The sequence below is a fragment of the Aspergillus fumigatus genome, chromosome 7 (genome assembly GCF_000002655.1).
Source record: "Aspergillus fumigatus Af293 chromosome 7, whole genome shotgun sequence".
Lineage (NCBI taxonomy): Eukaryota > Fungi > Ascomycota > Eurotiomycetes > Eurotiales > Aspergillaceae > Aspergillus > Aspergillus fumigatus.
Window position 1 is genome coordinate 118,942 of NC_007200.1, and position 23,526 is coordinate 142,467.

At 47.3% G+C, this 23,526-nt stretch overlaps 6 protein-coding genes and 2 non-coding genes across 8 annotated transcripts; 3 read left to right on the forward strand and 5 right to left on the reverse strand.

Annotated features, from left to right (window-relative positions):
* Positions 1-90: 90 nt before the first annotated feature.
* AFUA_7G00450 (putative GPI anchored protein) lies at positions 91-807 on the reverse strand (the record flags this gene model as incomplete). The annotated part of the gene is made up of 3 exons (XM_741792.1): positions 91-421; positions 481-617; positions 682-807. The coding sequence occupies 3 exons, from the start codon at positions 805-807 to the stop codon at positions 91-93; spliced, it is 594 nt and encodes a 197-aa protein (XP_746885.1).
* A 236-nt stretch (positions 808-1,043) lies between these two features.
* Positions 1,044-2,285, reverse strand: AFUA_7G00460 (uncharacterized protein; the record flags this gene model as incomplete). Its single annotated transcript, XM_741791.1, has 2 exons — positions 1,044-2,137; positions 2,183-2,285. The coding sequence occupies 2 exons, from the start codon at positions 2,283-2,285 to the stop codon at positions 1,044-1,046; spliced, it is 1,197 nt and encodes a 398-aa protein (XP_746884.1).
* A 1,462-nt stretch (positions 2,286-3,747) lies between these two features.
* AFUA_7G00470 (transcription factor domain-containing protein) lies at positions 3,748-5,241 on the reverse strand (the record flags this gene model as incomplete). Its single annotated transcript, XM_741790.1, has 3 exons — positions 3,748-3,969; positions 4,029-4,402; positions 4,908-5,241. The coding sequence occupies 3 exons, from the start codon at positions 5,239-5,241 to the stop codon at positions 3,748-3,750; spliced, it is 930 nt and encodes a 309-aa protein (XP_746883.1).
* A 556-nt stretch (positions 5,242-5,797) lies between these two features.
* abcE (ABC transporter ATP-binding protein) lies at positions 5,798-10,452 on the forward strand (the record flags this gene model as incomplete). The annotated part of the gene is made up of 10 exons (XM_077805137.1): positions 5,798-6,265; positions 6,316-6,393; positions 6,455-6,570; positions 6,619-6,673; positions 6,723-7,324; positions 7,384-7,981; positions 8,026-8,590; positions 8,653-8,825; positions 8,873-9,402; positions 9,453-10,452. Exons 1-10 carry the CDS (start codon positions 6,137-6,139, stop codon positions 10,450-10,452), a joined length of 3,846 nt encoding a protein of 1,281 aa, XP_077661267.1. The 5' UTR covers positions 5,798-6,136.
* A 3,623-nt stretch (positions 10,453-14,075) lies between these two features.
* On the reverse strand, positions 14,076-14,202 carry tS(CGA)2. The gene is made up of 2 exons: positions 14,166-14,202; positions 14,076-14,119 (listed from the first exon to the last, which is right to left on the reverse strand). It is a non-coding gene (tRNA).
* Positions 14,203-14,591: 389 nt separating this feature from the next.
* tS(CGA)1 lies at positions 14,592-14,688 on the forward strand. The gene is given in 2 exon segments: positions 14,592-14,628; positions 14,645-14,688. It is a non-coding gene (tRNA).
* A 5,975-nt stretch (positions 14,689-20,663) lies between these two features.
* On the reverse strand, positions 20,664-22,576 carry AFUA_7G00490 (uncharacterized protein). The gene is made up of 3 exons (XM_077805138.1): positions 22,144-22,576; positions 21,793-22,089; positions 20,664-21,712 (listed from the first exon to the last, which is right to left on the reverse strand). The coding sequence occupies exon 3, from the start codon at positions 21,411-21,413 to the stop codon at positions 20,907-20,909; it is 507 nt and encodes a 168-aa protein (XP_077659883.1). The 5' UTR covers positions 21,414-21,712; positions 21,793-22,089; positions 22,144-22,576; the 3' UTR covers positions 20,664-20,906.
* A 253-nt stretch (positions 22,577-22,829) lies between these two features.
* AFUA_7G00510 (gamma-glutamylcyclotransferase family protein) lies at positions 22,830-23,444 on the forward strand (the record flags this gene model as incomplete). The annotated part of the gene is made up of 1 exon (XM_741786.1): positions 22,830-23,444. One exon carries the CDS (start codon positions 22,830-22,832, stop codon positions 23,442-23,444), a length of 615 nt encoding a protein of 204 aa, XP_746879.1.
* Positions 23,445-23,526: the final 82 nt, after the last annotated feature.

Consider the following 23,526-nt stretch of genomic DNA (forward strand, 5'->3'; position numbering starts at 1 on the left):
ATGGTAATGCAAGTTACTTTTCTTTAATATCTGCAAATTTCATTCCTGCTTAAACCGCACGCGGTTTGAACAGTTTGCTACAAACGGAACCTACAGAGCAAATACACCGAAAGCCACTGCAGCAGCCCCGAAAAGCCCAGCAGCACCACCAGTCACCCGCGGCATCCCCCCGGTACTCACAGCCGACGAGGTCTTGCTCGAAGCAGTCGCAGCGGTCGTAGCGGTAGCACTGGCAGTCGCCGGCGTCGCACTCGCACTAGCACCAGCACTAGCACCAGCCGTAATAGTCACCGCCATCAGAGGCAGATCATTGGAAAAAGTCGAGGAACTAACACCAGGGAAATTCGCCGCCGTGCCGCTGGCCGTCTCGATACACACGCCTGTGGTTGTTCCGCCAACAGAGCAGCTGACCGTCCAATGACTACTGCACATCAATCATCTGTTCACAGATCAGGCCAAAGTTGTGAGTTTGTGACTTACAAGTCTTCCTGCGGCTCATCCATCTTCAGCACGGTGGTCGTGGGACCGGCGACAAGCGTCAGGCCGGGGCCCATGCCGCAGTCGGTGCTATCTGTGCCTGGGGGACAATTGATGCTGTAGGTTGTTGCGGTGGCGTCCTAAAGAGGCCAGGTCAGATTGTCTTCCGAGGGTTAGGAATTGACATGACTCGTGAGAACTTACACTACCGACGACGGAAGCGACAAGAGGCTGTGGGTCTGCGCCGTAGATCAGCATGGAGGTGACGGTGTTCTGGGCTGAGGCCATGCCAGCGGTGGCCAGGCTGAGGAGAAGCTGATATGCGACCATTATGTCGATGTGGTAAAGACAGACTTGATCAATTGAGGCTCGAAAAGAAGGTATGATGGTTTGAGCTGATTCAGGGGCATCGGAAAAAAAAGGAAAACCTTAAGTTCTTGACTAAGGAGGCCTGCATAAAGCTGTAATAGTCATTATAATGCATAGAACTTATCTTATGCACTGCACAAAACAATTGGATGGAGTGGAATGGATATAAAGATAGAGTATGGGATTAACAGACACCTTTACTCAATCCTCATCATCAATTGATTTTTCCCACACTCTCTCCTCACACAATTACTTCGCTCTACAATCTCGCCATCAAAAGCCCACCACCACCGCTCGAACACCACCTGTCCAACCTCCCACGCCTCGGGGGCAAATGGATCCCCGCCCCGGACCTTGATGCCCTCTCCACTGACATCCTCCATATCATAGACAAATCGAAGAAGACCAATGGGGTCCTGCGCAGACTTTGGCCGCATCTCTGGGGGGAGATGGAACACCTGGATGAGTTTATCCCGGGTACTTGGCCAGGGGAGGAGGTCCAGAATGGGATGATGAGGGATGAGTCGCTGAGAGGGAGTCGGTTGGAGATGACGGGGAAGTTCGATGACATCGTCGGGTCCGTCGGGACTGGGTGCTGTTGAGGGTGGCGATGAGGAGCCGGACGAGAGAGATGGTGGCGAGGAAATCGTCTGGCTCTCGGGCCCTTTGTAGAATGGGCTTATGGACGTGAGGTCCCATAGTATGCCGGCAATGTTCAACCGCTGGGCTACCTTCATTGCGGCATTGAGAAGGGTAAGAGAGGGGATCTCTAGCAGATGGTCATCTGGGAAGGAGAAGGTCGCGGTTTGGTATGTTTGAAGCCGGTCCGAAAGACTACAATCGCCTCCAGGGCTGTTGGTGCTCTGAGCGGACTGAAATGAGGGCAGCAGATTTGGAAAGAAAGCTGCTGAGGCAAAGCAGGAGAACGGATCCTCTACGGCAGACAAGGGCATTGCGGGCATTTCCTGAGCAGGATGTGCAGGCGAGAGCGGAGACTGCGGAAATAAGAGAAATTCGCTGGGAGGAAGCGCATCTGGAATAAGATCCATGCTTTGGTCAGGGAGCTCGGACATATACTGAGAGGGGCCAGCACAAGGACCTTCGCTGTTGAATGAGATGTTCTCTACTGTCTGTGAGGCACCAGCTTCAGCCGGATCCGAGGTCGTTCTTGTCTCGACAGCTGCTTTCAAAGCCAACGGAACGTCCCCGACTTGAGGCTGCCCGTCCTCAGAGCCGGAGCGACTCTCCGCTCGAGCCTGTAGAGCCTGCCATTGCTGTCTCTTCCTCTCACCTGCAGGAGTCAGCAGCAGCTCAGCGATAGGTGCTCACTACATACGGTATCTTCTTTGAGCTAGTACGCCCAAAATTCGTTTTCGCTCCACCGGATCCTCGGTGATGTCTGGTACTGCGGGAATATCTCGCTTACGCTTGTTTGGCATTTTACTGGCCAATCAAGATACTTGTTTCTCGAGCAGAGAAGATTGATTTGTGACAGAGACATGAGTGAAGAAGTCTACGAGATGAAGTCAAACAAGGACACGAAGAACAAGCGGGGAATCATAACGTTATGGTTATGGCCACGCACTTTGCGGTGAGCTCCGGTTGATGATGGCTGGTCGAGTGCGTGGAAATAGTTAGAAACACGAGAATCACCAAGCGCTCTGACGGTGATTGGACGATGCAATAGGAATTGCCAGACACCTCGTATCCGTTGGCCTGGTCAGGTCAAGCAGGCCAAGCTGCTTGTTATGTTCGGGAGCAACGTTATGTTGGACCGTTATGAGAATAGTCTCCAGAAATGGCTATATAAGGTCAATGAATTCGTGATGTAGAGTAGAGGTACCAGAACAGCATCATCAATCTAATTTGGAAAGTCAGAGATACATCGATATCAATACACCGAGTCCTCACAGACCACAATTATATTATCAATGTCTCAGAACAATTACTCCATTCATTCAATTGCCGCGGCGTACGCCGTCGGTCTGTTCCCTCACGGCTGTTACTATGTCAAGATGATGGCTAATGCCAAGGATCACGCTACAAACATTGTGTATGCTCAAGCATCTCTAACAAACACACTAGACAGCTAATAGTATTGTACAGACCACGGGAGAATCTGTCCAATCTCAAAGGCCGACTCCCGGCCCAGATCTGGCAGCAACTTGCGAAAGCCCGAGGAGCACATCTGAATGCGATGGAAGGATTGCCTCTTTTTGCTGCTGCAATGGTAAGGCGCGTATCTGTCAAGAAATAGTATCAAGCTAATGCATACCACACAGCTTGCTGGAAACCTGGCCAAACTTCCCACGAGCGACTTGAACACACTTTCATTGGAGTATATCGGCGCTCGGCTCTTGTATACAGCTCTGTATATGGGAGCTAAATCTGAGGCTATCAGCTATTTGCGTACGGGTGTGTGGGCATGGAGCATATCAATCCCGATCTGGGGATTGATTCAGGCTGGACGGGCTCTGAACAGGGCAGAGTAATATTGATCGAATGTTGTCTAATGCAACATTAGTTGCGAGATTAGTTGCCTCCGCGTTTCAAGAAAGTAGACCATATGTCGGTTGTCAATGACATGTTTGAGAAGGAAGCGGTTTTCGAGATTGAGAATCCACAATTTTAGCGGCCCCGGTGGACTTGTTCACAAGCAGCAGTCATCGATCTTGTCACAAGGGTAATCGGTTCCAGCTCCGGTCGATTCTCTGCTACCCTTAGAGCAAAATCGTTGACCCATGTCACTAAGGCGAGACCTTCTTCATTATTTTCCGGTTCCTGGCAATCGATAATGTCCATACATAGAACGAAGAAAAATGTGAATTGGTGGAGCAATAGAATACTGCACGATATGATGTATAAGCAGCGACGCTCAGATATCCGAAGACCGTACGTGAATTACCTGATACCCCAGAATGACCCCACTGTCGGACCCATGAGAGATTGAAACACCTTTAGAGACTTTCTGGCGAGGTCTACCGTGTGCCGTGGCAAGTGGTAGCTGTCTCGATTGCAATTCTTGGCCTGTGAGAGGACGATAATGATCCTGTAGCCGGCGAACAGGATATCTGCACAGAACCAGGTGTCGATAAGATTTTTGGCATTACTTATGAGCTCCTCCTGTACTGCATAAGTTGAAAGGGACTATATCCAAAGACGGAACAGACATGGTGACTTACAACGTTCCAGTCAGCCATGATCGTCTCCACTTCGGTGATGAGATCATCCAGCCAACTATCGTACGTAGCTGCATTCTGATTGGACTCAGCCTTCACCCAGTCCAAGTATTTCAGGACAACCAGTGTCAGCCGCATCGATGCCAGGAAGTGTATTTGGATGAAGTGCGTCGACGCATCATCGACGCCAGTGATCGAGGGGTCAGGAAGATTAACAGCCCATGACCCTTCAGGGAGCAACGCTGGTTTACCAAATGAAAGACGAAAAAGGCAGTCGGTACGAAGAAGGTGCCAAAATTCGAATCGCATTCGATTTCGCTCTATCTCATTCCTATGTTGGAAGGACTCCCGCGGTGGACAGATGTGACCGTCAGGCCCTTTAGGGTCCCCGTCAATGGAGAAATATCCAAGAGCCCGAGCAATGCTGCAGGCGTGACCAAAGATCTTCCACGAGAGTTCACTATTGCAGCCTTCCAGCGCCATCGATGTCTATTAGGAATGGTCAGCGAGTGAAGCTCACAAAACAGTTTCGAGCTTATAATCACCATCAGATAAGCGGCAAACAGGTCCTCTGGGGTATTCTTTATCTGATCCAACCAGTCGTCCACCATTCCTATGCTTGTCTGGTAAATCGATCGTACCATGCCACCCCTTTGCACAGTGTTATCTGGATCCATCAATATCCCTTGGAGCAGCACATTGTAATAGATGAGCGTTGACGTAGCATCCAAGCTGACGTGACGTATCTCCAGTAAGTCCGGGATGCTTAAGAGAAAGCTCTTCTCCAAAGGTATTCGAAACCCCTCAAATTGATATGACTCATAGTACACTGGAGGATCAATTAGAGAATCGAAGGTCATTCAATGATAGATGGCAACGAACATTTTACCCATTTCTTCGCTTGTTCTTTTGACAATTGTGGGGGAACCGACCCGTCTCTTTCTTTTTTGTCCTGTAGGCGTGAGACCTCCGACACTGCAGCTTCTATCACATTAATGCAAGCTTCGCTTTTGAAAACCCGAGATTGCACATGTTGTAGTAGACAGAAGACGTTCGACGTAAGCAGCAACTTGTCTTTGTCATCCCTAATTCCATTCAAGATGCTATGCACAACGTCTCGTCCGCTGGGGACAAGCGACTGGTCTTCGTCCATCAGGTCGGGACCTAATGACGACCTTGGGCCATCAATGTCCGAGTCGCCCGAGGACACAGACATCGAACGAGACACATCTAGGGTGTCTGCAACTTGGCCAATCTTGCAATGATTTTCCAAGCGTTCTAGACGCCTGAGTATTTCCTGAAGAATCTGTTTATCATGGAGGCCACTGATGCATGTAAGCCATGTGGTGTAAAGGCCCCGGATAATTGGAGTATGGACCAACCGTCTATTTTTAGATCGTGTTTTTCGCGGCAAATATGTACATTGTGCACCGACAGCTTCGCATCTGTCGCACCGAGGCTCAACTCTATTGCATCGGATCTAGACTGTAGGTCAATATGAGCTCTGGACGGGAAACATTGATTGAGATCGACACCTTCTTGGCCTGACAACGTGTGCACTAAACCTCGCTTAGCTCCAGAAGACGTAGTCAGAATCACAAATTACATACAGACATGCGCTTGGGTGGGTTTTCTGAAGGCATCGCTGTTCCAGACTATCAGGAGGTTGGAGGGAGGCAAGAAAGCGAGCGGGGAATTTGCAGAGTCCGAAAGCCCGACAGCACATGATCTTAGTGCCTCAGGTGCCCGGACTTCCAGAAATCCCCGAATGTCCGGCCTCATATTCCTCTCTGGAGTATCCTTTTAAGCTCATCATTATTATTACCCTCCCCACTGATGCTACCATTTTGTCATATAGGGAACGTGCTATGCTTATCTCGAAGTTTACCAGGGTAATAGAGGGCAAATTTCTTCACCTTCCCCCCTTCACCCTCCACATATAACGCCGATGCTGCCTGGAACGCCAAGTCTTTCCCTTTTTGGGAAACTCGTATTCAAACTCCTGCTCTAATTTTTGACGACGTATCTATTATTTAACGACATTCTCATCCTTTGTTATCTATACTTTCCAATGGCTTCTCGTCCGCCAACTATTCCCACCGTACTCCAAAATGGGTAGATCTGAAGATGGCCCTGCAGCAAGTGCGACCGACAAACAAGCAGTGCCGGAAGAACAAGAAAAGAGCGAAAGCAAAAATGATGGAAAGCCCACGGAGACTGTGTCGCTGGGCAATTATTTCGTACGAAGGGTCTCCCCGGATTGCTTGCAATGCCACTGACGAGACAGCAGAGAGCCCTTTCCTACGCAACCGGGAAAGATCGTCTTGTATTAACCGTGGCTTTGATATCAGCTATTGCGTCCGGTGTGGTATGTTACTACAGAGCTGCATCGGAAAAGACATAACCTTATAACTCATATCTTCAACCAGCCTTTACCCCTGATGAACATTGTGTTTGGGAACCTTGTTGGTGAATTCAATGGATACTTTATGCCCGGCACAACCGTCACCGAAGCGCAATTCAAAGCGTCCGTCAACAAGTTGAGGTATGAAGGCCAAAAGAGACTTGTTGCTCATGTGCTGAGTTCAGACAGTCTGTACATTGTGTACCTGTTCATAGCGAAATTCTGCTTGACATACTTCGCCATGGTAGGTGGGGACTTCAAAGAGAACGATGGATATATACTCACCATTGCAGTTCTGTTTTCGCGTCACCGGTCTTCGCGTATCAGCTGTTATTCGACTGGAATACGTCCAGGCCCTCTTCTCCCAGCCGATCAGTAAAGTGGACCAAGTCTCGGTGGGCACAGTCACGAATACCATCACGACGCTGTCCAATACAATCCAGCAGAGCATATCGGACAAGCTCGCCATTCTTTTCCAATCCCTCGCCCTGTTACTCGCAGCATTCATCATCGCGTTCAAGTATTCGTGGGCCTTGACTCTCGTCACAAGTTCTGCGCTGCTTTTCGTGGTTGTCGGCTGCAGTGTGACTCTACCATTCATGACAAAAATTCAACAGAAGATTGACAAGGCAGATGAGAAGCATTCCTCAATTGCGGCGGAAGTATTTGGGTCTATTCGGACTGTTATTTCTCTCGGTGCCCAGGAAAGCCTTTCCAAAAGATACACCACCTGGGTGGAAGAAGCACGAAAACGTGGAAATGGGCTGTCTCTTATCTTCGGCATCCACTTTGCTTTGGTGTTCTTTGCTCTGTACGCTAGCTTTTCCCTCGCCTTCTGGTTTGGTTTAAAGCTATACAGGGAGGGCCATATCGGGGAGATCAATACAGTCATCACGTATGTATATCCCCCCGCTTCTATTCCCCAGCTTGACCAACTTCTAATTAAACCGACAGAGTGTTCTTCTCGGTCATGATTGTGGTAAGTGTGTTAGGGAATATTGCATCGCCCCTGATCATCGTGTCCAAAGCCGCCAGCGCTGCGGGCTCTTTCTTCGAGTTGATCGATTCCGAAAAGGTAGATTCCGGGGGCCTTCGAGAACCGGATGCCTCAGCCCATGTCGATATAATCTTTCGAGATGTGCGCTTCACGTACCCTACACGACCAGACGTGCCTGTTCTCAAGGGGCTAGACATTCGGTTTCAAAATGGGAAAACAACCGCATTGGTCGGTCCCTCTGGCTCGGGGAAAAGCACCATCGTTGCCCTGATAGAACGATGGTATCAGTTGGCGATGAGTCCAGAAGACCAGAACCAAGGGAGTATCTACGTTGGGCCGCATGATATCAACAGTCTGGACCTGAAATGGTGGAGATCGCAGATTGGGCTCGTCCAGCAGGAGCCTTTCCTTTTCAATGATACCATCTTCAACAATGTTGCATTTGGCCTTATCGGAACACAGTGGGAAAAGGAGCCTGACAGTGTGAAGAAAGAACTGATCGAGAAGGCCTGTAGAGAGGCCTTTGCGGAGGAATTCATCCAGCGTTTACCAGAAGTATGTTGGTCTGTGGAATAGCGAGGCATATCTGACTGTGACAGGGTTATGCCACCATTGTGGGACAGAACGGTATCAAATTGAGTGGCGGTCAGCGACAGCGCCTTGCTATCGCTCGGAGCATCGTGAAAGAACCGAAGATCTTGATATTGGACGAGGCGACGAGTGCTATCGACGTTCGTGGCGAGAAGATCGTACAGGCAGCCCTTGATAGGGTTTCCAGAAACCGCACAACCATAATGATTGCTCATCGGCTGTCCACAATTCGACGAGCAGATCATATCGTTGTTATGAAAGGAGGCGTGAATGTCGAAGAGGGAACACACGAGGAGCTCCTCCAGCGAGAGGGTGGAGTATACCGAGACCTTGTCAATGCTCAGAGGCTTGAGCTGTTGGCAGAAGAGGACAGCCACACAGGTAACGCGGTGCTCGAGTTGCAAGATGAGGCCCAGTCTCCCACCATGTCTGTTCAAGAGAAATTGCAGGATGAAGATAACACCCAGGACAAAAATCGGGGGTTTATTAGGACTATTGGGCTGGTATTGTATGAACAACGTGCGCGGTGGCCGTTGTACGTGGCGGTCCTCATCAGCACAGCTGGGGCTGGAAGTAAGTTAATCTCTGACGCTTCATGAGATTGAGCTAAGATTTTCTTTTTTTACCGAAAATAGCGGCTTTTCCACTTCAGAGCTGGTTATTCGCAAAGCTTATCGAAGTGTTTCGGTTTACGGGCCAAAAGCTGGTTGATGCCGCCAATTTTTGGGCCTTGATGTTCTTTCTCCTCGCGCTCGCTGTTGGGGTTCTCTACTCTACGGTGGGATTCACTGCCAATTCCCTCTCGGTGGTAGGTACATACGTCCCATCTGTACTGCTCACGCTAACTCAAATTAGAGGATATCCGAGGCTTGCCGAAAGGAGTATTTTCAGAACATCCTTGCGAAGCCTATACCATTTCACGATTTGAGCGAAAACGCTTCTGGCTCCATTGTTTCCCGACTCGCCACCGACCCAAAGCAGGTTCAAGAGCTTATCGGTCTCAATGGTGCATTCCCCCTCATTTCAACATTTAGTATGATAGGTTGTATTGCGATTGCCTTTTCCTTTGGATGGAAGCTGAGCCTGGTGACGGTGTTTGCCGCCTTACCATGCACATTCCTGGCTGCCTTTATGCGCATCAGATATGAACTGCAGTTCGAGGCAATGAATGCCGCGGTTTACGCAGGAAGTTCGCAGTTTGCAGCGGAAGCCATTGATGCATTTCGGACCGTTTCATCCTTGACGATGGAGGACGCCATCCTTGACCGATACACCCAACTCTTGCGGGAACAACAAAAGAAGGCTTTCCGGAAGGCGAGATACGCAACTTTGATCTTTGCTTTCTCGGATAGTGTGGAGTTGTGTGCAATGGCACTCACTTTCTGGTTCGTATCATTGTGTGATAGCTACACTAGAATGTTGCTGACGGTTACAGGTATGGTGGCCAGCTTCTCGCCTCTAGAGAGTACCAACCGACCTCATTCTTCGTTATATTCATGGCTATCATTCAAGGCGGACAATCGGCCGGCCAGTTTTTTAGTTTCGCATCAAACTTTGCCCAAGCCGCTGCGTCTGCGAACCGGATATTGAATTCGCGCCCACAATCAGATGAACTCGGTGCCGCCAGCATTGAAAAGCAACAACTCGTGCGTAGCGGGGACCTAACAGGGGCTACTGTCGAGTTCCATGACGTTTCGTTTAGATACGCTTCACAGGATGTCCCTCTTTTCACTGGACTTAATGTCAGTATTCAAAGCGGGCAGTTTGTCGCCTTCGTTGGACCATCCGGCTGCGGGAAAACCACTGTGATCTCACTCCTCGAGAGATTCTATAGTCCGTCGCAGGGCACGATCACTTTTAACGGCGAAGACATTCGTACCCTTGAAATGACATCCTATCGCAGGGAACTATCGTTGGTCGCTCAGGAGCCACGCCTCTTTGAAGGCAGTATTCGCGAGAACATTACCCTCGGCCTCGACCAGTCCGAGTTCACGGAGGAGGAATTGATCCAAGCATGCAAAGACGCAGAGATCCATGACTTCATTACATCGCTTCCAGAAGGCTACGCCACGGAGCTCGGCATCAAAGCGCAGACGTCACTCAGCGGTGGCCAGCGTCAACGACTCTGTATTGCGCGTGCATTGCTCCGGAAGCCGTCACTCCTACTTCTGGACGAGGCAACTTCGAGCCTGGACTCGCAGTCAGAAAAGGTGGTACAGGGCGCTATGGAACGCCTGGCCCAGAAGAGGAGTCTGACTATCGTCGCGGTTGCTCATAGACTAGCTACTATCCAGAAAGCAGATACTATCTACGTATTTGGAACAGCGCATGCTGGCCAAGCATCTCGAATCGTTGAACAGGGGACGCACCAGGAGCTGCTTCGGGCGAAGGGGACGTATTGGCAGATGGTAAGTAGCCCTCGATTTTTGACATAATCCGTTACTAACTTTTGTATGCGTAGTGTCAGGAGCATGCACTTGACAGATGATCCCAAATCACACTTGGATACCTCAGCAGTATTTGAGGGATGACCACCTTACTTTGTCCTATCCCTGGGCACTTCTTATTGTAATATAGATTACCATTCAAGTCCTAATACCAAATCTCGACTCTGAGTTATACTTCCCTCAAACATCTAACCCTCCCTCTATACGACTTTCTGCCAAAGCTGCCACTCGTATTCAGCCAACCTAATGACCAGTCATCAAAGTGATCATTCGTCCTCATCCTCCCTTCACCAATTCTTCCACACTACGCTCGCCAAAAGTACTAAACGATACTCTCCTAGTTTATACTCCTCATGAGAAGATCAAAAGTTTCCAGAAAGGGAATTGATAGTGTCGCTAATTGGCCGATGTAACCATATAAGACGACCCCCATATATCGCCTTATAGCGTATAAAGACCACTACAGGGCCCTACCACCATATTTTCGCCTGGCATTGGTCTTAGCTCCAAAGCTGTTCCGTTAGGGCTCTGGAACAACCATCAAAAGATCTAATCCCGTCTGGATCTAGTCTCTCGATTGGCTACAGACTAGCGATACTACACCACTAAAATGTCACCTCATCACCCACTGACAGTCAGTACTACGTTTTACCACCGTTAGAGTTTCTGCCTTTCGTCTCCTCGATCTTGTCAACCTATTCCTGGATAACGGCGCTGGTGCAATTCTGCCATCTCGCCAAGAGAAGGAACGGCCTCTATCAAGGCAGTCAACGAAAGGGCCCTATTAAGTAGTTAAGCCTCTAATACAGAAGACTAACTGATCTCTTGTATTACGGCCCTGGCGCTTATAGTGAAGTAGCAGGATCTTATAACTACTAGCACCCTGCTTACATATGTCATCTACTATAACTTTAAAGAATCGGAGAGACTTCTTCCACCTCATCCCTCCTTTGGGGACTACGCCTCTACCATTTCGAGAGCACTAGAAGTGGCGGACTTAGGATACGCCTGCCCTCGTCTGGTGTGCTTCTATTGCCACCATCTTCCAGGAAGTCGACGGTTTCTCCGAGAGTCAATCTGGCCTCGTCTACCCGTCGTTGAGAGAACATACCTGCGGCAATCGGCACGCTGAGCCGGGCTATGATGTGCAACTTCACCCTCGACTACGTCCTACAGCGGGGCGGCCATTAACCAAACTATACCTCGAACCATTCTTGAGAGACATCAAAAAATAGACACTTATTTGATTTGCTCAGTCTGTCAATGTCGGCGGCGGCACCTGCGAGACGACTTTTCTAATATGGTCCCTGTAGCAGATGACCTCTCCACAATAAAATCGCAGTCCATCTAGACAGGCCTCATCCTTTCTCTATTCCCGTCGACAGGATGCTAAACAATGACGTTGAGCATAGAATATACCACAAGTCCGGCGCAGTGACTACCAAGCCATCTAGCCTTACGATCTAGACAAAATGTTTCGTGACCCCGCCGTGCGCCCTGGAGGCAACCCAGCTCGGGCCACTTTCACCTTATTGTTAATAGAGGTCTGAGGCATAAACTGAGAGCGAGTACATTATCCTATCCGGGACCGCCGTGCGCCCTGGCTGACACCACCCGCCACCCGCCCGAATACATCACTGCTGCCATGATACTGGCCAGTTTCTTAGCCGTGTCTGTTGGGGCATGTGAGGGAATATGACTATAGACGAATTCCTCTTAGCGAGAAACGCAAAACCTATAAGTTCAGTGATCCGTCCTCTGTCATTGTCTCGGAAACAACCTAGAGAGTCCAACAACATCGCGAATTCAGTCTTCTTACTCCTGAACCAATCAATCAACTATTCTCTTGCTATTTCTATCATGAAGCTTCTAGCTACTTTCCTTCTACTTGCTGCAGCTGTCACAGCCTGTAGTGACCCTGCTTACCGGTGCAAGAATCCCCAGGGAACTAAATCATCCGACTACTCTAAAACTGTGGAGATCTGCTCGGAAGTCGCTGATGGGGCCAGCATGTGCTATTGTTATGGCGCTGCCGAGGAGTATTGCTACCTTGAAGACGCAGAAAAGGTAAAGAAGTTCATAGACTACTGCAAGAGAGACGACCCATGGTACGCTGCGGCCTGTTAGACCACAGACAGAGGTAAGGATTGGAGCGCTACTAGCTTATATGCTGGCTAATTGCGCTGAACAGTTGCCAAACTTATGTACCGTTACTGCGTTTATGTAAATGCTATCGGATGCTCTATGGACTTGGTCTATCACCGTTACTACTTGTGTTTCGCCCCACTGAGGTCTTCCAAATTTAGTGCTTGTTTCTCCCTGTTTGAAGTTGGCAGTCTCTTTTCTGTAATACAGTTATAGTGCTGTCACCATGAGTGGGATACCAAGCGAGTTTCTCTCAAAGCTTTTCTTTTGTAGGAGCAACCCCTGCCTGGGAATCATGCGAGGACCGAGCAGTAGGTTACTATGTTTACTTAATTATTGCGGTATATATTACCTCAATGGACTGTCTGGAGAATCCTGTTCGTTCCAGTACTACTCGTATTTATCCCTGATCTGAGTGGAGATAGCCTGCAAGAAGGATCTCCAGCTGCTCAAGCAGGGTTCTGTCTGTTGACATCGAATCACTCATGAAGGTCCAATTCCCAGTCCGTCATGTACAGGGACCTCACTTGACATCTGGTCGGGGTTACCGCGCACCAGTCGAAGACACCATCTGCTGAGAGAACGACTCGTTCTGGCCATTGATCTCCACCTTACAGTGTGTTGAGGTCCATTGTATTCCAACCTGCTTTTACAGGGAGCATGATGGCGGGATTAACAAGCATCTCTGGGATCTGGTGTCCATTACGCGGTGTCATATGATAGATACTGACCTGCTAGTTGAAATTCTATAGCCTTGGAATCGATACTCTAGCCAACACGTCAAGTCATGATATAATAAATCAAGGTTACGTTGTCGACGAGAACAGCATCTGAACCTATAAGCAGGTGGCATCCTTGCGGAGGCAGCAATCAATCATGGAGTCCTAAAGCCTCTATTGTTCCCTTTGACTCTCCCACACCCAGATTTTCCTCCAAGGCTAGCTCAGATCATTAGGCTATCCGCTCTGTTGAAAAATACAAGTCCCTAGACTGATGAATCACGTTCGGACACCTTTTTAGCCTAGTGGAATTATATTTCAATACGCTCCCGAGGTAGGTCCTGTATATGTCACTGGCGGAGAGCTCGCTTTCTCTGGATCATCAGGTCATGGAAGCGCAGCTATGCATGTTTGAGACTAGAGCGACGAGGCACAGATAATACTTGATTCATTCAGTTCTACTCCGTACTAGTATCCTTAAGGTAATCTAGGGCAGCGAGGTATCTACTACCCTCAAAAGGGGCAAAATACTGAAGGGAGGATTCAACGAATTGACATTCCACAAGAAGCTATTAAATGGAGTAAAGTGAAAAGGAAGGGAAGGAATTTGATCAGAACGACAACGGTGCGACTCTCAGAAGATCATAATGAGGACGACAGATGATTTTCGATTCGAAACATTTGTGTTGCCAGGTGCGAAGCAGTCCCTCCAAACACAAGGGGAAAAAAAGAAGAGATGAGAGAACTCGACAAGGCGGGGATTTGAACCCCGGCTCACGAATGAATTTGATAGTCGGGGATGATGACCAGACCGGCATCGGTCTTTACAACACCCAATTCGAATCAAACGCCTTAACCACTCGGCCACCTTGCCTGTTTGTGCATCTTACATGTGATTTCTCTTCTCGTGATCCAGGACAAATTCCACCTCCTTGAAGGATAGAGTGTAACCCAAACTCGCCCACTCCTTCGTAGATTGTGGCCATGTCTCATCATCTACGGATCTAATACCTGCAGGTTAGAATCCAGAAATACATTTGATGACACTCTGAGTCAAGGCCATCGACAAGCTGTCAGTCTTATCCTCCATGTTGTACGGAGTATCAGTTCGGGTCAAATCCAACTGTCCCTTCTCAAATGATAAAGTTGAGACATTCTACTGGAGGGGAATTATTGAAAAAAAAAAAAAAAAAAAAAAAAAAGCGGAAAAATTTCTTATACCCTTCTACTTATTTTTGCAACTAGAAAACAAGCCAACAACCTGGCAAGGTGGCCGAGTGGTTAAGGCGTCAGTTTCGAATTGAGCAAACTCAATTAGCTGATTCCCTAGGGATCGCCGGTTCGAATCCGGTCCTTGTCGGTTTTTTTTTGGTCCCTTCGAACCCAATCTACCACTAGTGGCAATCGCTTCGCGGACTGTGCGGAAAGTGGGCCGCTCCGTGGAGTTTTCGGTAATTTTCTGATTCAATGTAAACATTGAACTCTGATCTACAAAGAGGCAAGGTGGCCGAAGGTGGCCGAAGGTGGCCGATTGGTCGAATTGTGGTAGAGGAGACGATTCTCAGGCCAACAAAATTGTTGATCGCCTTGACAGATGCAGGTACCATGTGGCATAGCACTGGTTGCTAAAGTGCATTTTCTCTTTATGCACCTAATACAAATGTAACTAGATAAATGGTGGTGGGCTCCTATATACTTCATAGAGAGCATGACGATTATCTGGGTGAGCATTCAAAACCAATAGTAGTAAATATCTGTCACCATTAATAATAATTCAACGGTCAAGGTTTGGTTGAGTAGAAGCAGAGGATGAAGAGATAGTAGTGATTCTTATAAGATCTCCTATGACCGTATCAGGCAAGGGAAAAGATGCAGGCATATTAAATTTTTTAAAAAAGTATATCAGAGTTATGCAGTTTGCAGGAGTGAGTGAAGCCTAGGGTAATCTTAATCTTGGTTATATAGAAAGACTTAATTGCAAGCGGCATAGACAGAGAGTCAATTACACTAAGAAAGGAGAAGATAGCCAGATGATCTAATCACATCAGCCAAACGCATGCTATAACCTAAATACTTGCTATGCTAACCACATTAGTATTAATAGACTGGAATCCTGCTTGTTAATGGCTGTGGTTATACCACCACATCCATATGCATGAGCGCTCATCTCAAAACCCATGGCGCAGACCACGCTGATGGTGTAATCATGGTAGGTTCATTGATTCGTACAGTACTCGTTTGTAGATGGGATTGGGGATCCATCATATCCACAGCTCTTCTTTCGCGTTCTATCCGTCACTGAAAGAAAACCCTCCCTGTCGTACTGGCGTCCCTTAATTGCCCTTCCCATAGCAATTCTCGCGGCGCCTTTTTGAAAAAGATCTTCTTCGCTATATAAACGCGGTGAACACAGGTCACAGGGCGGCCGCCTCTAAGGCGGAGTTCTCAGAGTAGCACCGCTCCATCTGGAGGTTTCCAAGTAGTATGGTCTCATCGTGAGCATAGCAATAGGGAGGAGGGTTCCCTTCATTGTTTCGCATGTTTTCAGCCTTGCGAGATTTCCCAGCGCGTAAATAACGTGCTTTGCTGTAGGTATAAGACAAGGCTAAATCCCTTTTGGACATGTCGCTTCCTTTAGTTACACTGGGTTGGGGTGTTATTTTGTCATGACTAGTCTCTACTGTGCTTAAGCAATCTATTTCTAGATATTCTGTTATAATATATATATAAACGGTGGCATAGCCTTCTAAATTAGATAGGATCCTTACCTATGTGCCATGATGCTTAATAGGAATTTTAAAGCAATGACTACTCTCACTTCTGAATAGCTAAGCTGCTATAGTTTCTGGAGTAAAAGCCACACATATCTGTGGCCATTCTGTTGTCTCCTTGACTTACTCTGTAGTCCACATTGTATACTACAATTTTCAGGAACGCTCATGCTATTATCTGGCAGCATGGTTTCCCAGATCCAGGCTATTATTGTCCATGCACCAGCACCAGACTCTGGACCAAACTGTATCAGATGTGGCAAAACAAGTGCCCCTACGGAGTCTAAGATTGAGGAACTTGCTGAATGTAGACTGTCTGTTACGTGATCGCCAACTAAAGACTAACCCTTGTTCATGGTCAAATAGGTGACTATCTAGATGATCTCTATATCCCAGTATTCTTAATCCAAATTGTAATCAAGCAGGTAAGTACGCAAGTTGATCTCACAGACGGTAACAGTGATCTAATGGATATAGGAAAGGCATCATGAGGGTAAGACCACGCTGAATCATCCAAAAGGGTAAGTAAGTAGCAGGGATTGGAGTTTCAACCGGCCTCGCAGCCTGTAGATCATGATCGCAGCGACTGTTGGGATTGTCCTTTCTGGCAAAGATACCCGGTACCCTGATATGTGTCATGTCAAGCATCTCCAGCATTTGGATTAGCCAAAGGCTCATCTTCTTCAAGATTGATTGAGCTCAAAGTCTGCCAAAGATTTAGCCAACGATTCAAGTAGGTTCCGTGTGTACGCGATGTCTTACTCGAGTGAAAAGTAACAGGCCTGCTTCAAGTGCAGTTGGTGATATCCCAGAATTAGAAAGACTGTATCTCGGCTGCAAAGAAGAAAACAATACTTCGAAAAGATTGGCTGAATGTGGAGGATCAGGGCTTGAGGATGAAAGATTGGTCAAGTGGATTGGAAGCGACAATAGATCGTGATCTTGCGAACTGTCAGGTCGGCCATCATCTGCAGGCTCCCAATGATGTTCAGTACAAATCGGCATACACTGATAAAAGTGGATTGAGTTCGTACTGGACAAGTGACCTCGGGTTCGGTTCCACCATTCACGGATTTGGCTCTTTTGGTTGACTATGAACTGATTTCCAGGGACACAAGCAACAAAACAAAGCAATGGTCGCCTCTGTGGATAAGGTCATTCTCCTGTGGACTAGAAGAGGCTATACGATGAGGTCTTGTGAAAGAGTGGTAAAGAGGGTAATGAAGATGTCAATGATGTAGAGGGAAGATCAGAGAGCAGGGTCCCCATCATGGTTTATATCTTTCAACTGCTCATTTGGGTAATACCCAAATAAGGTGGCAGTGAAGAACTAACGTATGTCATTGGCTGGATCACCTATAAGGCTGTACCCTAACAGGCTTCCATACTTTCTTGGAACGCCGTCCTGTTTCCTGTCTCATGGCGTTGATCGGGAATTCATGTCTGATGATTGGTTTATCAACCCTGCCAAAAAGTATCCCATTACCCGAAATGGCAGTGTGGAAAGTAGCCATGGCCACCTAATGACTTCAAAACGCTGGAACTGGGTTTATTTCCATTTGGCGGAATGGAAAGGTTCGAAACAGCCCTGGAGGTGTTCGAATAGTAGAGTATGGTCAGCTTCGCTTCCTGCTCGTGTGACTATGATGTAAAGATGTTGGGTTATTTTATTTCAATCAATCAGTGGGCCGCATTCTATTCTTACAAGTCCCTTCAATGGCAATCATGGATATCAGATGGAGAGATTTGCGATGCTTCTGTGTCTCTAATAATAAGCAGTCTTCAGATGAGTGGAGGCGGCAGAGAAGGGGAGCAATGGGGACCAATGGGGAGCAATGGGGAGTAATAAGGAGCAACAAGGATGAAGAGGATTGGTGTGACGACCCCTGCATACAACACTTGTAGGAAACGACATCTTATCAATCTCAAACTTATGGTCACCACATAACCTTCCCCATCCGTAAGAATTCTCGCAATGCTCATGATTTTTAGATTTCTCAATGAATGATGATTGTATTTCAGCTTCGTCCTAACATCCTCCTTATTTTCCCTCTCCAGAGGCCCAAAACTTGACTTGCTGACACTGTTCTTCCTTAGACATTAGGTATATCTATGCCATTTCCCTGATTAACCATCACATTTCGACAGTAATGCACTACGCAATTCGATATTGCTGCATGAATAGATCAGCCTATGCATCCAGTGTCAGGACTCAAGAGTCAATAACTGTATCCGTCCTGGAGGCCTTATTGAGTCTCATACCAGATAAGACAATACCTAGTGCAACGAGCGGGAGAACGCAACATTTCCGGATAGAAGTAGTGGGCATATTTGCCAAGATTCCTATATCCTGATACACCTACCAATATGATGCGACTGGCGGCACAATATATCTAAGTATTCCTTCCTGAACAACAAAAGTTTCTTGCTCAAGCTGGTGCTAGGACTTAATATGGCCCTCGTCACCTCCACAGATGGATTCGATCATATAGCAAATTTGACCTGCCTGAGGGCATTAATCCCACTCATATCCCATCTCTGAGGTGCAGTCCGGTCCATCCACACTGTCACACTTTAAGGTCCTCTATGAGAGTTGGTCTCATGATTTGTGCATACTCCTAATAAACTGTGTACCATCACGCTAATTCCCAGTCGAGAATACTGGTGACTGTGTTCCTCCTCATCAACTATAATAGTGCAAGGTGCAAAATTGGGGTGTGTGAACACACTACAGAGTGCGGCAGCATCTCTGGTAAGTCACATTTGTATCGGCTGCCTCCACAGTGAATATAGCGCTCGCATATGCGACTTTGCAGATCTGAATCATTAATCAGGGGGTGGCCTGGATATTACAACCTTCAAGAAGTCTGCCCCGAGATCGATATCTATCAGCCAGGCATTGGAAAAGACTTTTGAGCTCTGGTGAGCGCGGGATGGAGAATACCTTGGAAAACATGTCCCAGAGTGGTAAACAGATGGACTCCTTTTTCTTTTCACCTAGTGTATCCCACTTCATTTCCTGTAATGATTAAAATCTGAATACTTCCATAATCATGATCAAGGTGTTTGAAAATGATTTTGGGCACACAAGCAGGGTTTATTTCAATACAAGTCTCATTGCTTCTGCCTCCGGAGGTCACACTGTAAACGTAGATTTTCTCACAAAGGAGTGATCATACTCAAGTACAACCCTGCCCATCTACCTGGCGAGAACAGTAATGGCCTCTACGTCAGAGGAAGACCTAAGATATCTTCGGGTTTTGTGAATGGAGGATATGGGAGCATGATGTTGCCTTTTTTGATGTACCGGTTCCGTTCTTGCGAACTTTGCAACACAAAGGGTATACCACCTGATGGACCGGCCATTCTAATCATGATAATAAGTCTGTACCCTTCCGAGCAGAGGGGTGGGTGACAGAGGGGATGCGAATATCTGTCGATCTCAAGGCTGAAAAGGATTCAAAGGGAGCAGTCTAGTCCATAACCTAGGACCAGAGATTAAGGCGCTTGAAATAATGTAATCCATGGTATTTCTAACCAGCACGAAAATTTTGAACGGAGCAGTATCATTGTCATATCTCGTCCTCTTGTGTCCATTCCTGGTACTTTTGGCGATATGGGTAGTGGGCAGGGAGTCCTGACATAATCTCAGGGCCGAAATCGATTCCAATCGCTTGGGCTTGTCCGCTGGCTATTGTTGGGAGGATCAGACTGTAAGCAAGCGTTAGGACGGCGGCCAACCCCTTTGGAGGAACTACATGGATACGTTGTGGATGTTCCCCTTTTTTGGCTGTGATATTGTGGAAGGTTCTTGGTTGATATAATAGTTGCTTGAAAATGCCAACAGCTGCCATGTTGATAAACCTCGAAGTTGGTCTGAAACATGGCCAATAGACCAAGCCATAGGTCCAGAGCTAAGCAGCGAAGGGCTAGCTAGCTCTATTAGAAGCATTTGAGGATTGACTATGAAATCACATTATCAGAAGTCCCAATAATGCAATGTATGCATTGTATGGCAAGTTTATCACTGCGTGCAATTGATCCAAGGGCATAGTTATTGAAAAATATGGTTATGGATACGAGACCCTAGACTGATAGAAATCCATGTCTGGACACCTTTTGCGCCTAGTGGTTTTATATTTTAATAATAGTGCCCTAACCTCAAGTCCACAAAGTAGTACAGAGACTTAGTCAACAAGGTAGGTAAATTAGAGTTTCCTTCCTCCCCTAGCATTAACATAAGAGCTTCTACTAACAATGATTATAAATTACTTGATCCTTAGTGAAATGCCTGGTTAGTGGAAGTGGTTACCGCTGTGTACTTCCACAGAGTATGTAGCCTGTGCATTAGGTGCTTTTCATACAGCAGCCTGAGGAGGTGAACTACTAGTGAGCATTTGATATGACTACGGTCAGTCCATACTTATAGAATGTTCAAGCATGTGGCGTCCAGGCGGCTGACTGGCTGATATCGTTTGCTGTTCGCCCTATTGACATATACCATTGTACATCTATGATCTATGGAAACTTCCGAGGTTGCAATCATCTCATCGACCCAGGGAGCAATATGTAGCATTTGCAAAGGAGAACCATGTATCAGAATCCTTAACTAACAATAGTCACGTAGAAATAATATACCATCCATGTTCCCGACAAACAATGGCGGCATAGCAACTCTCAACCCTAAATACCAGTCCAAGATCTTGCTAAGTTTCGAAGAGCAAGGTTATTCATTCAGAACGGAGATGACCGCGTAGTGAACAACGAGAAGGCGCGATAGTGATTGAATAACACTGTGGGAAGAAGGCTAGCTCCAGTAAGGTTGTTGAAGCATTTTTACCATGGCAAGGTTCTTCTTCTTGTCTTCCTCCTTCTTTTTCTTGAGCTTGAGGAGCCTGGCGGCAGATAGTTTCCCAAGCGGTTTGGGTTCACGGAAGGCACTGTCACTCTTCCCTGAAAAGAAACGGTTTAGGTATCGCAATTTGTACAGGCCAGGTACATTATCTGGAAGATTTGCGGCCCTGATAAACCATTTCAAACCACCAACAGTTGCAGGGACTCTTTCAAGTCGCTCAGGGTCGCCCAATCGAATAGCAGCGTCAATAAATGACATGGCGACTTCTATATAAATGAAGACATGATCCACCGAGGTACTAGCGGCACCTCTTCGAAATTCTATTGTTCCATGAGGGTTGTTCAAGAGGTAAAGGAAATTCCATCCGAACATCTTGTCGTGGTTTGGGTTCATGAGGAGTACTAACTCTCTCATATTAGGAACCTGTTGAATAATTGCAATAGCTTGTTTGCGTGACATATTTTTATGTCCAAAATTCTCATTACCCAACCAGTTGCTCCGTGCATACTCGTTTGATAATCACTCATCTGGTAGAAGTGCTTCAAAAGCAGGCTCAAAGTGTATAATACTCTGACAGACCTTCTTAAGTTGGGAGAGCGAGTAACCACCTACTCAAGACAGGTGCACATGTGTGCCACAGCTATGATTTGCGCTGATCCTGTAATTAGCAGACAGAAATCTCCAAAGAAATTTGATATGTTCACGCCATGTAGAGTCTTTATGAACTCAGAAAATCGGTGAGATGCTCTCGAGTCCCCCTGTGTAGTTCATTAGTAGCGAAACAACCAAAAACGTGTAATGGAGGTAGAAATATAAAATTTGGGGTGCAGATGCATACACGGTGCTTGGCCTTTGTTTGGCATATCAATTGTCGAATCAGAGTCGAGGGACCATTCTGCGAATTGTGGACCGAGGTATGGCTCATTTATCGCATTGTGCATGCGTGGATGCTTCCCTGGAGCATGCAGCTCCAAGAACTCATTGTAAGAAGATGCAACTGACTTGGAGAAACTGCAGATCTTGCTGGCGGCTCTTGTTCTATGGCGAGGTTGCAATAGGAATTCAACTTCCACTCCAATCCCAAAGCTTCCGACAGAAAGGTTTGGAGCATTTGGCTGAACAGTGGGATTCCTCACTGAAAATAAGGACGCTCAGTGTGTTATCCTTAATAGCATTCAGGTGAACATACATGTAGGTGGGTCTTTGTGCCGCTGGGGGAGCGGGAGGTGGAGGAGGTGGAGGTTGTTGTCGCGCCATGACAGAACCCGTCCAATATATATAGTGTCAGATTTAGAGGTCCCAGGGAGAACGAAAAGATAGTATGCTTGACTATGACCCAGAAGAAGCACAACATGGAGGCGAGAATATTGCTCGAATTTATATCGTTGATGGCCAGAGATGCTGCCCACACTCGCAGCACCAACAACCCCGACGGCTGATCGAGAAACTGACTACCCCCAATAGCGCACATGTTGCGTGGTATATTTTTATCTGACTTAGCGCGCAAGCAGCGTCTTCGAGGTATGTTGTGAGATGTGAGCCAACCAGGGCTTTCTTGGAAAGTAGGTCTGAAACTGTGTGGAATTCGATAGGACTATAAGAGCAGAAGTACCATAAAGAGCGCGCCTAGAAGCTGTCCGCCGTAACGCCAGATTGTTAACCGCCAGTTTTGAGTCGCTGGACCCACTTGGCAAATTACCTTGGATTATGTAACGAGGCACGAGTAGCCAGCTTCACCGTTCAGAAATTATATTTGAATATTTTCTCTTCTGCATACAACATTCTGAGATACAACTTCATACCTGTTTTCTTTTCTCATAACTACTTATACTGTTGAAGCCATTACTTATCACACGTGTTATGTTTACAGTGACCATGGCCAGTTTAGGGCAAGAAGAAGGAGGGGCCCGCACTCTTTCCCCCCCTCCGCCGCCTCCGCCCCCTCCACCATCGGATGCTCACTCAAAAATATCTCCCTATGTTCTGAAGCTCAGGAGCGCGCCTCCCAATTATTTCTACAAGCCCCAGATAAAGCCGGAACACACGGACCCCTTTGCTGCACCCACTGGTCCTTACTTCTTTTATGGCACATTGACAGATCCGTTAATGATCGCGGAGATTCTCGAGCTGAACGAGGAACCAAAGCTGCGACCTGCACATATTATTGGGTATGAATGTAAAATGTGGGGGCAATATCCAGCTTTGCTGGATTGTCCAGATTCGGTGGTTGAAGGAGCAGCGTATCATGTTCGTACTACGCAGGATGCAGAGAGGCTTGCTGCGTATGAGACGGGAAATTATCGTGCAGAAGATTGTCTTATCAGATATATAGATGGCAAGGAGCCGTCTGAGGACCTGGGGTATACATTTAAGTATGTCGGTGACCCGCGCGAACTCACCGAGGGCCAGTTTGACCTGAAGGTCTGGTTGAGACGGATGGGGAGACATGCTGCGGCAGATAAGTTGGAGGCTGCTAAATGCGAGGAATAGAGGATAGACCTTATCCTTTTGTCATCTCGGCTTTAACGATTCTATGTTGGTATACCACTTTGTCGAAATACAGTATGGGCGA

Coding starts and splice junctions, on each gene's coding strand:
- AFUA_7G00490 (XM_077805138.1), bottom strand. CDS start 21,413: ATGTCACGCAAACAAGCTATTGCAATTATTCAACAGGTTCCTAATATG.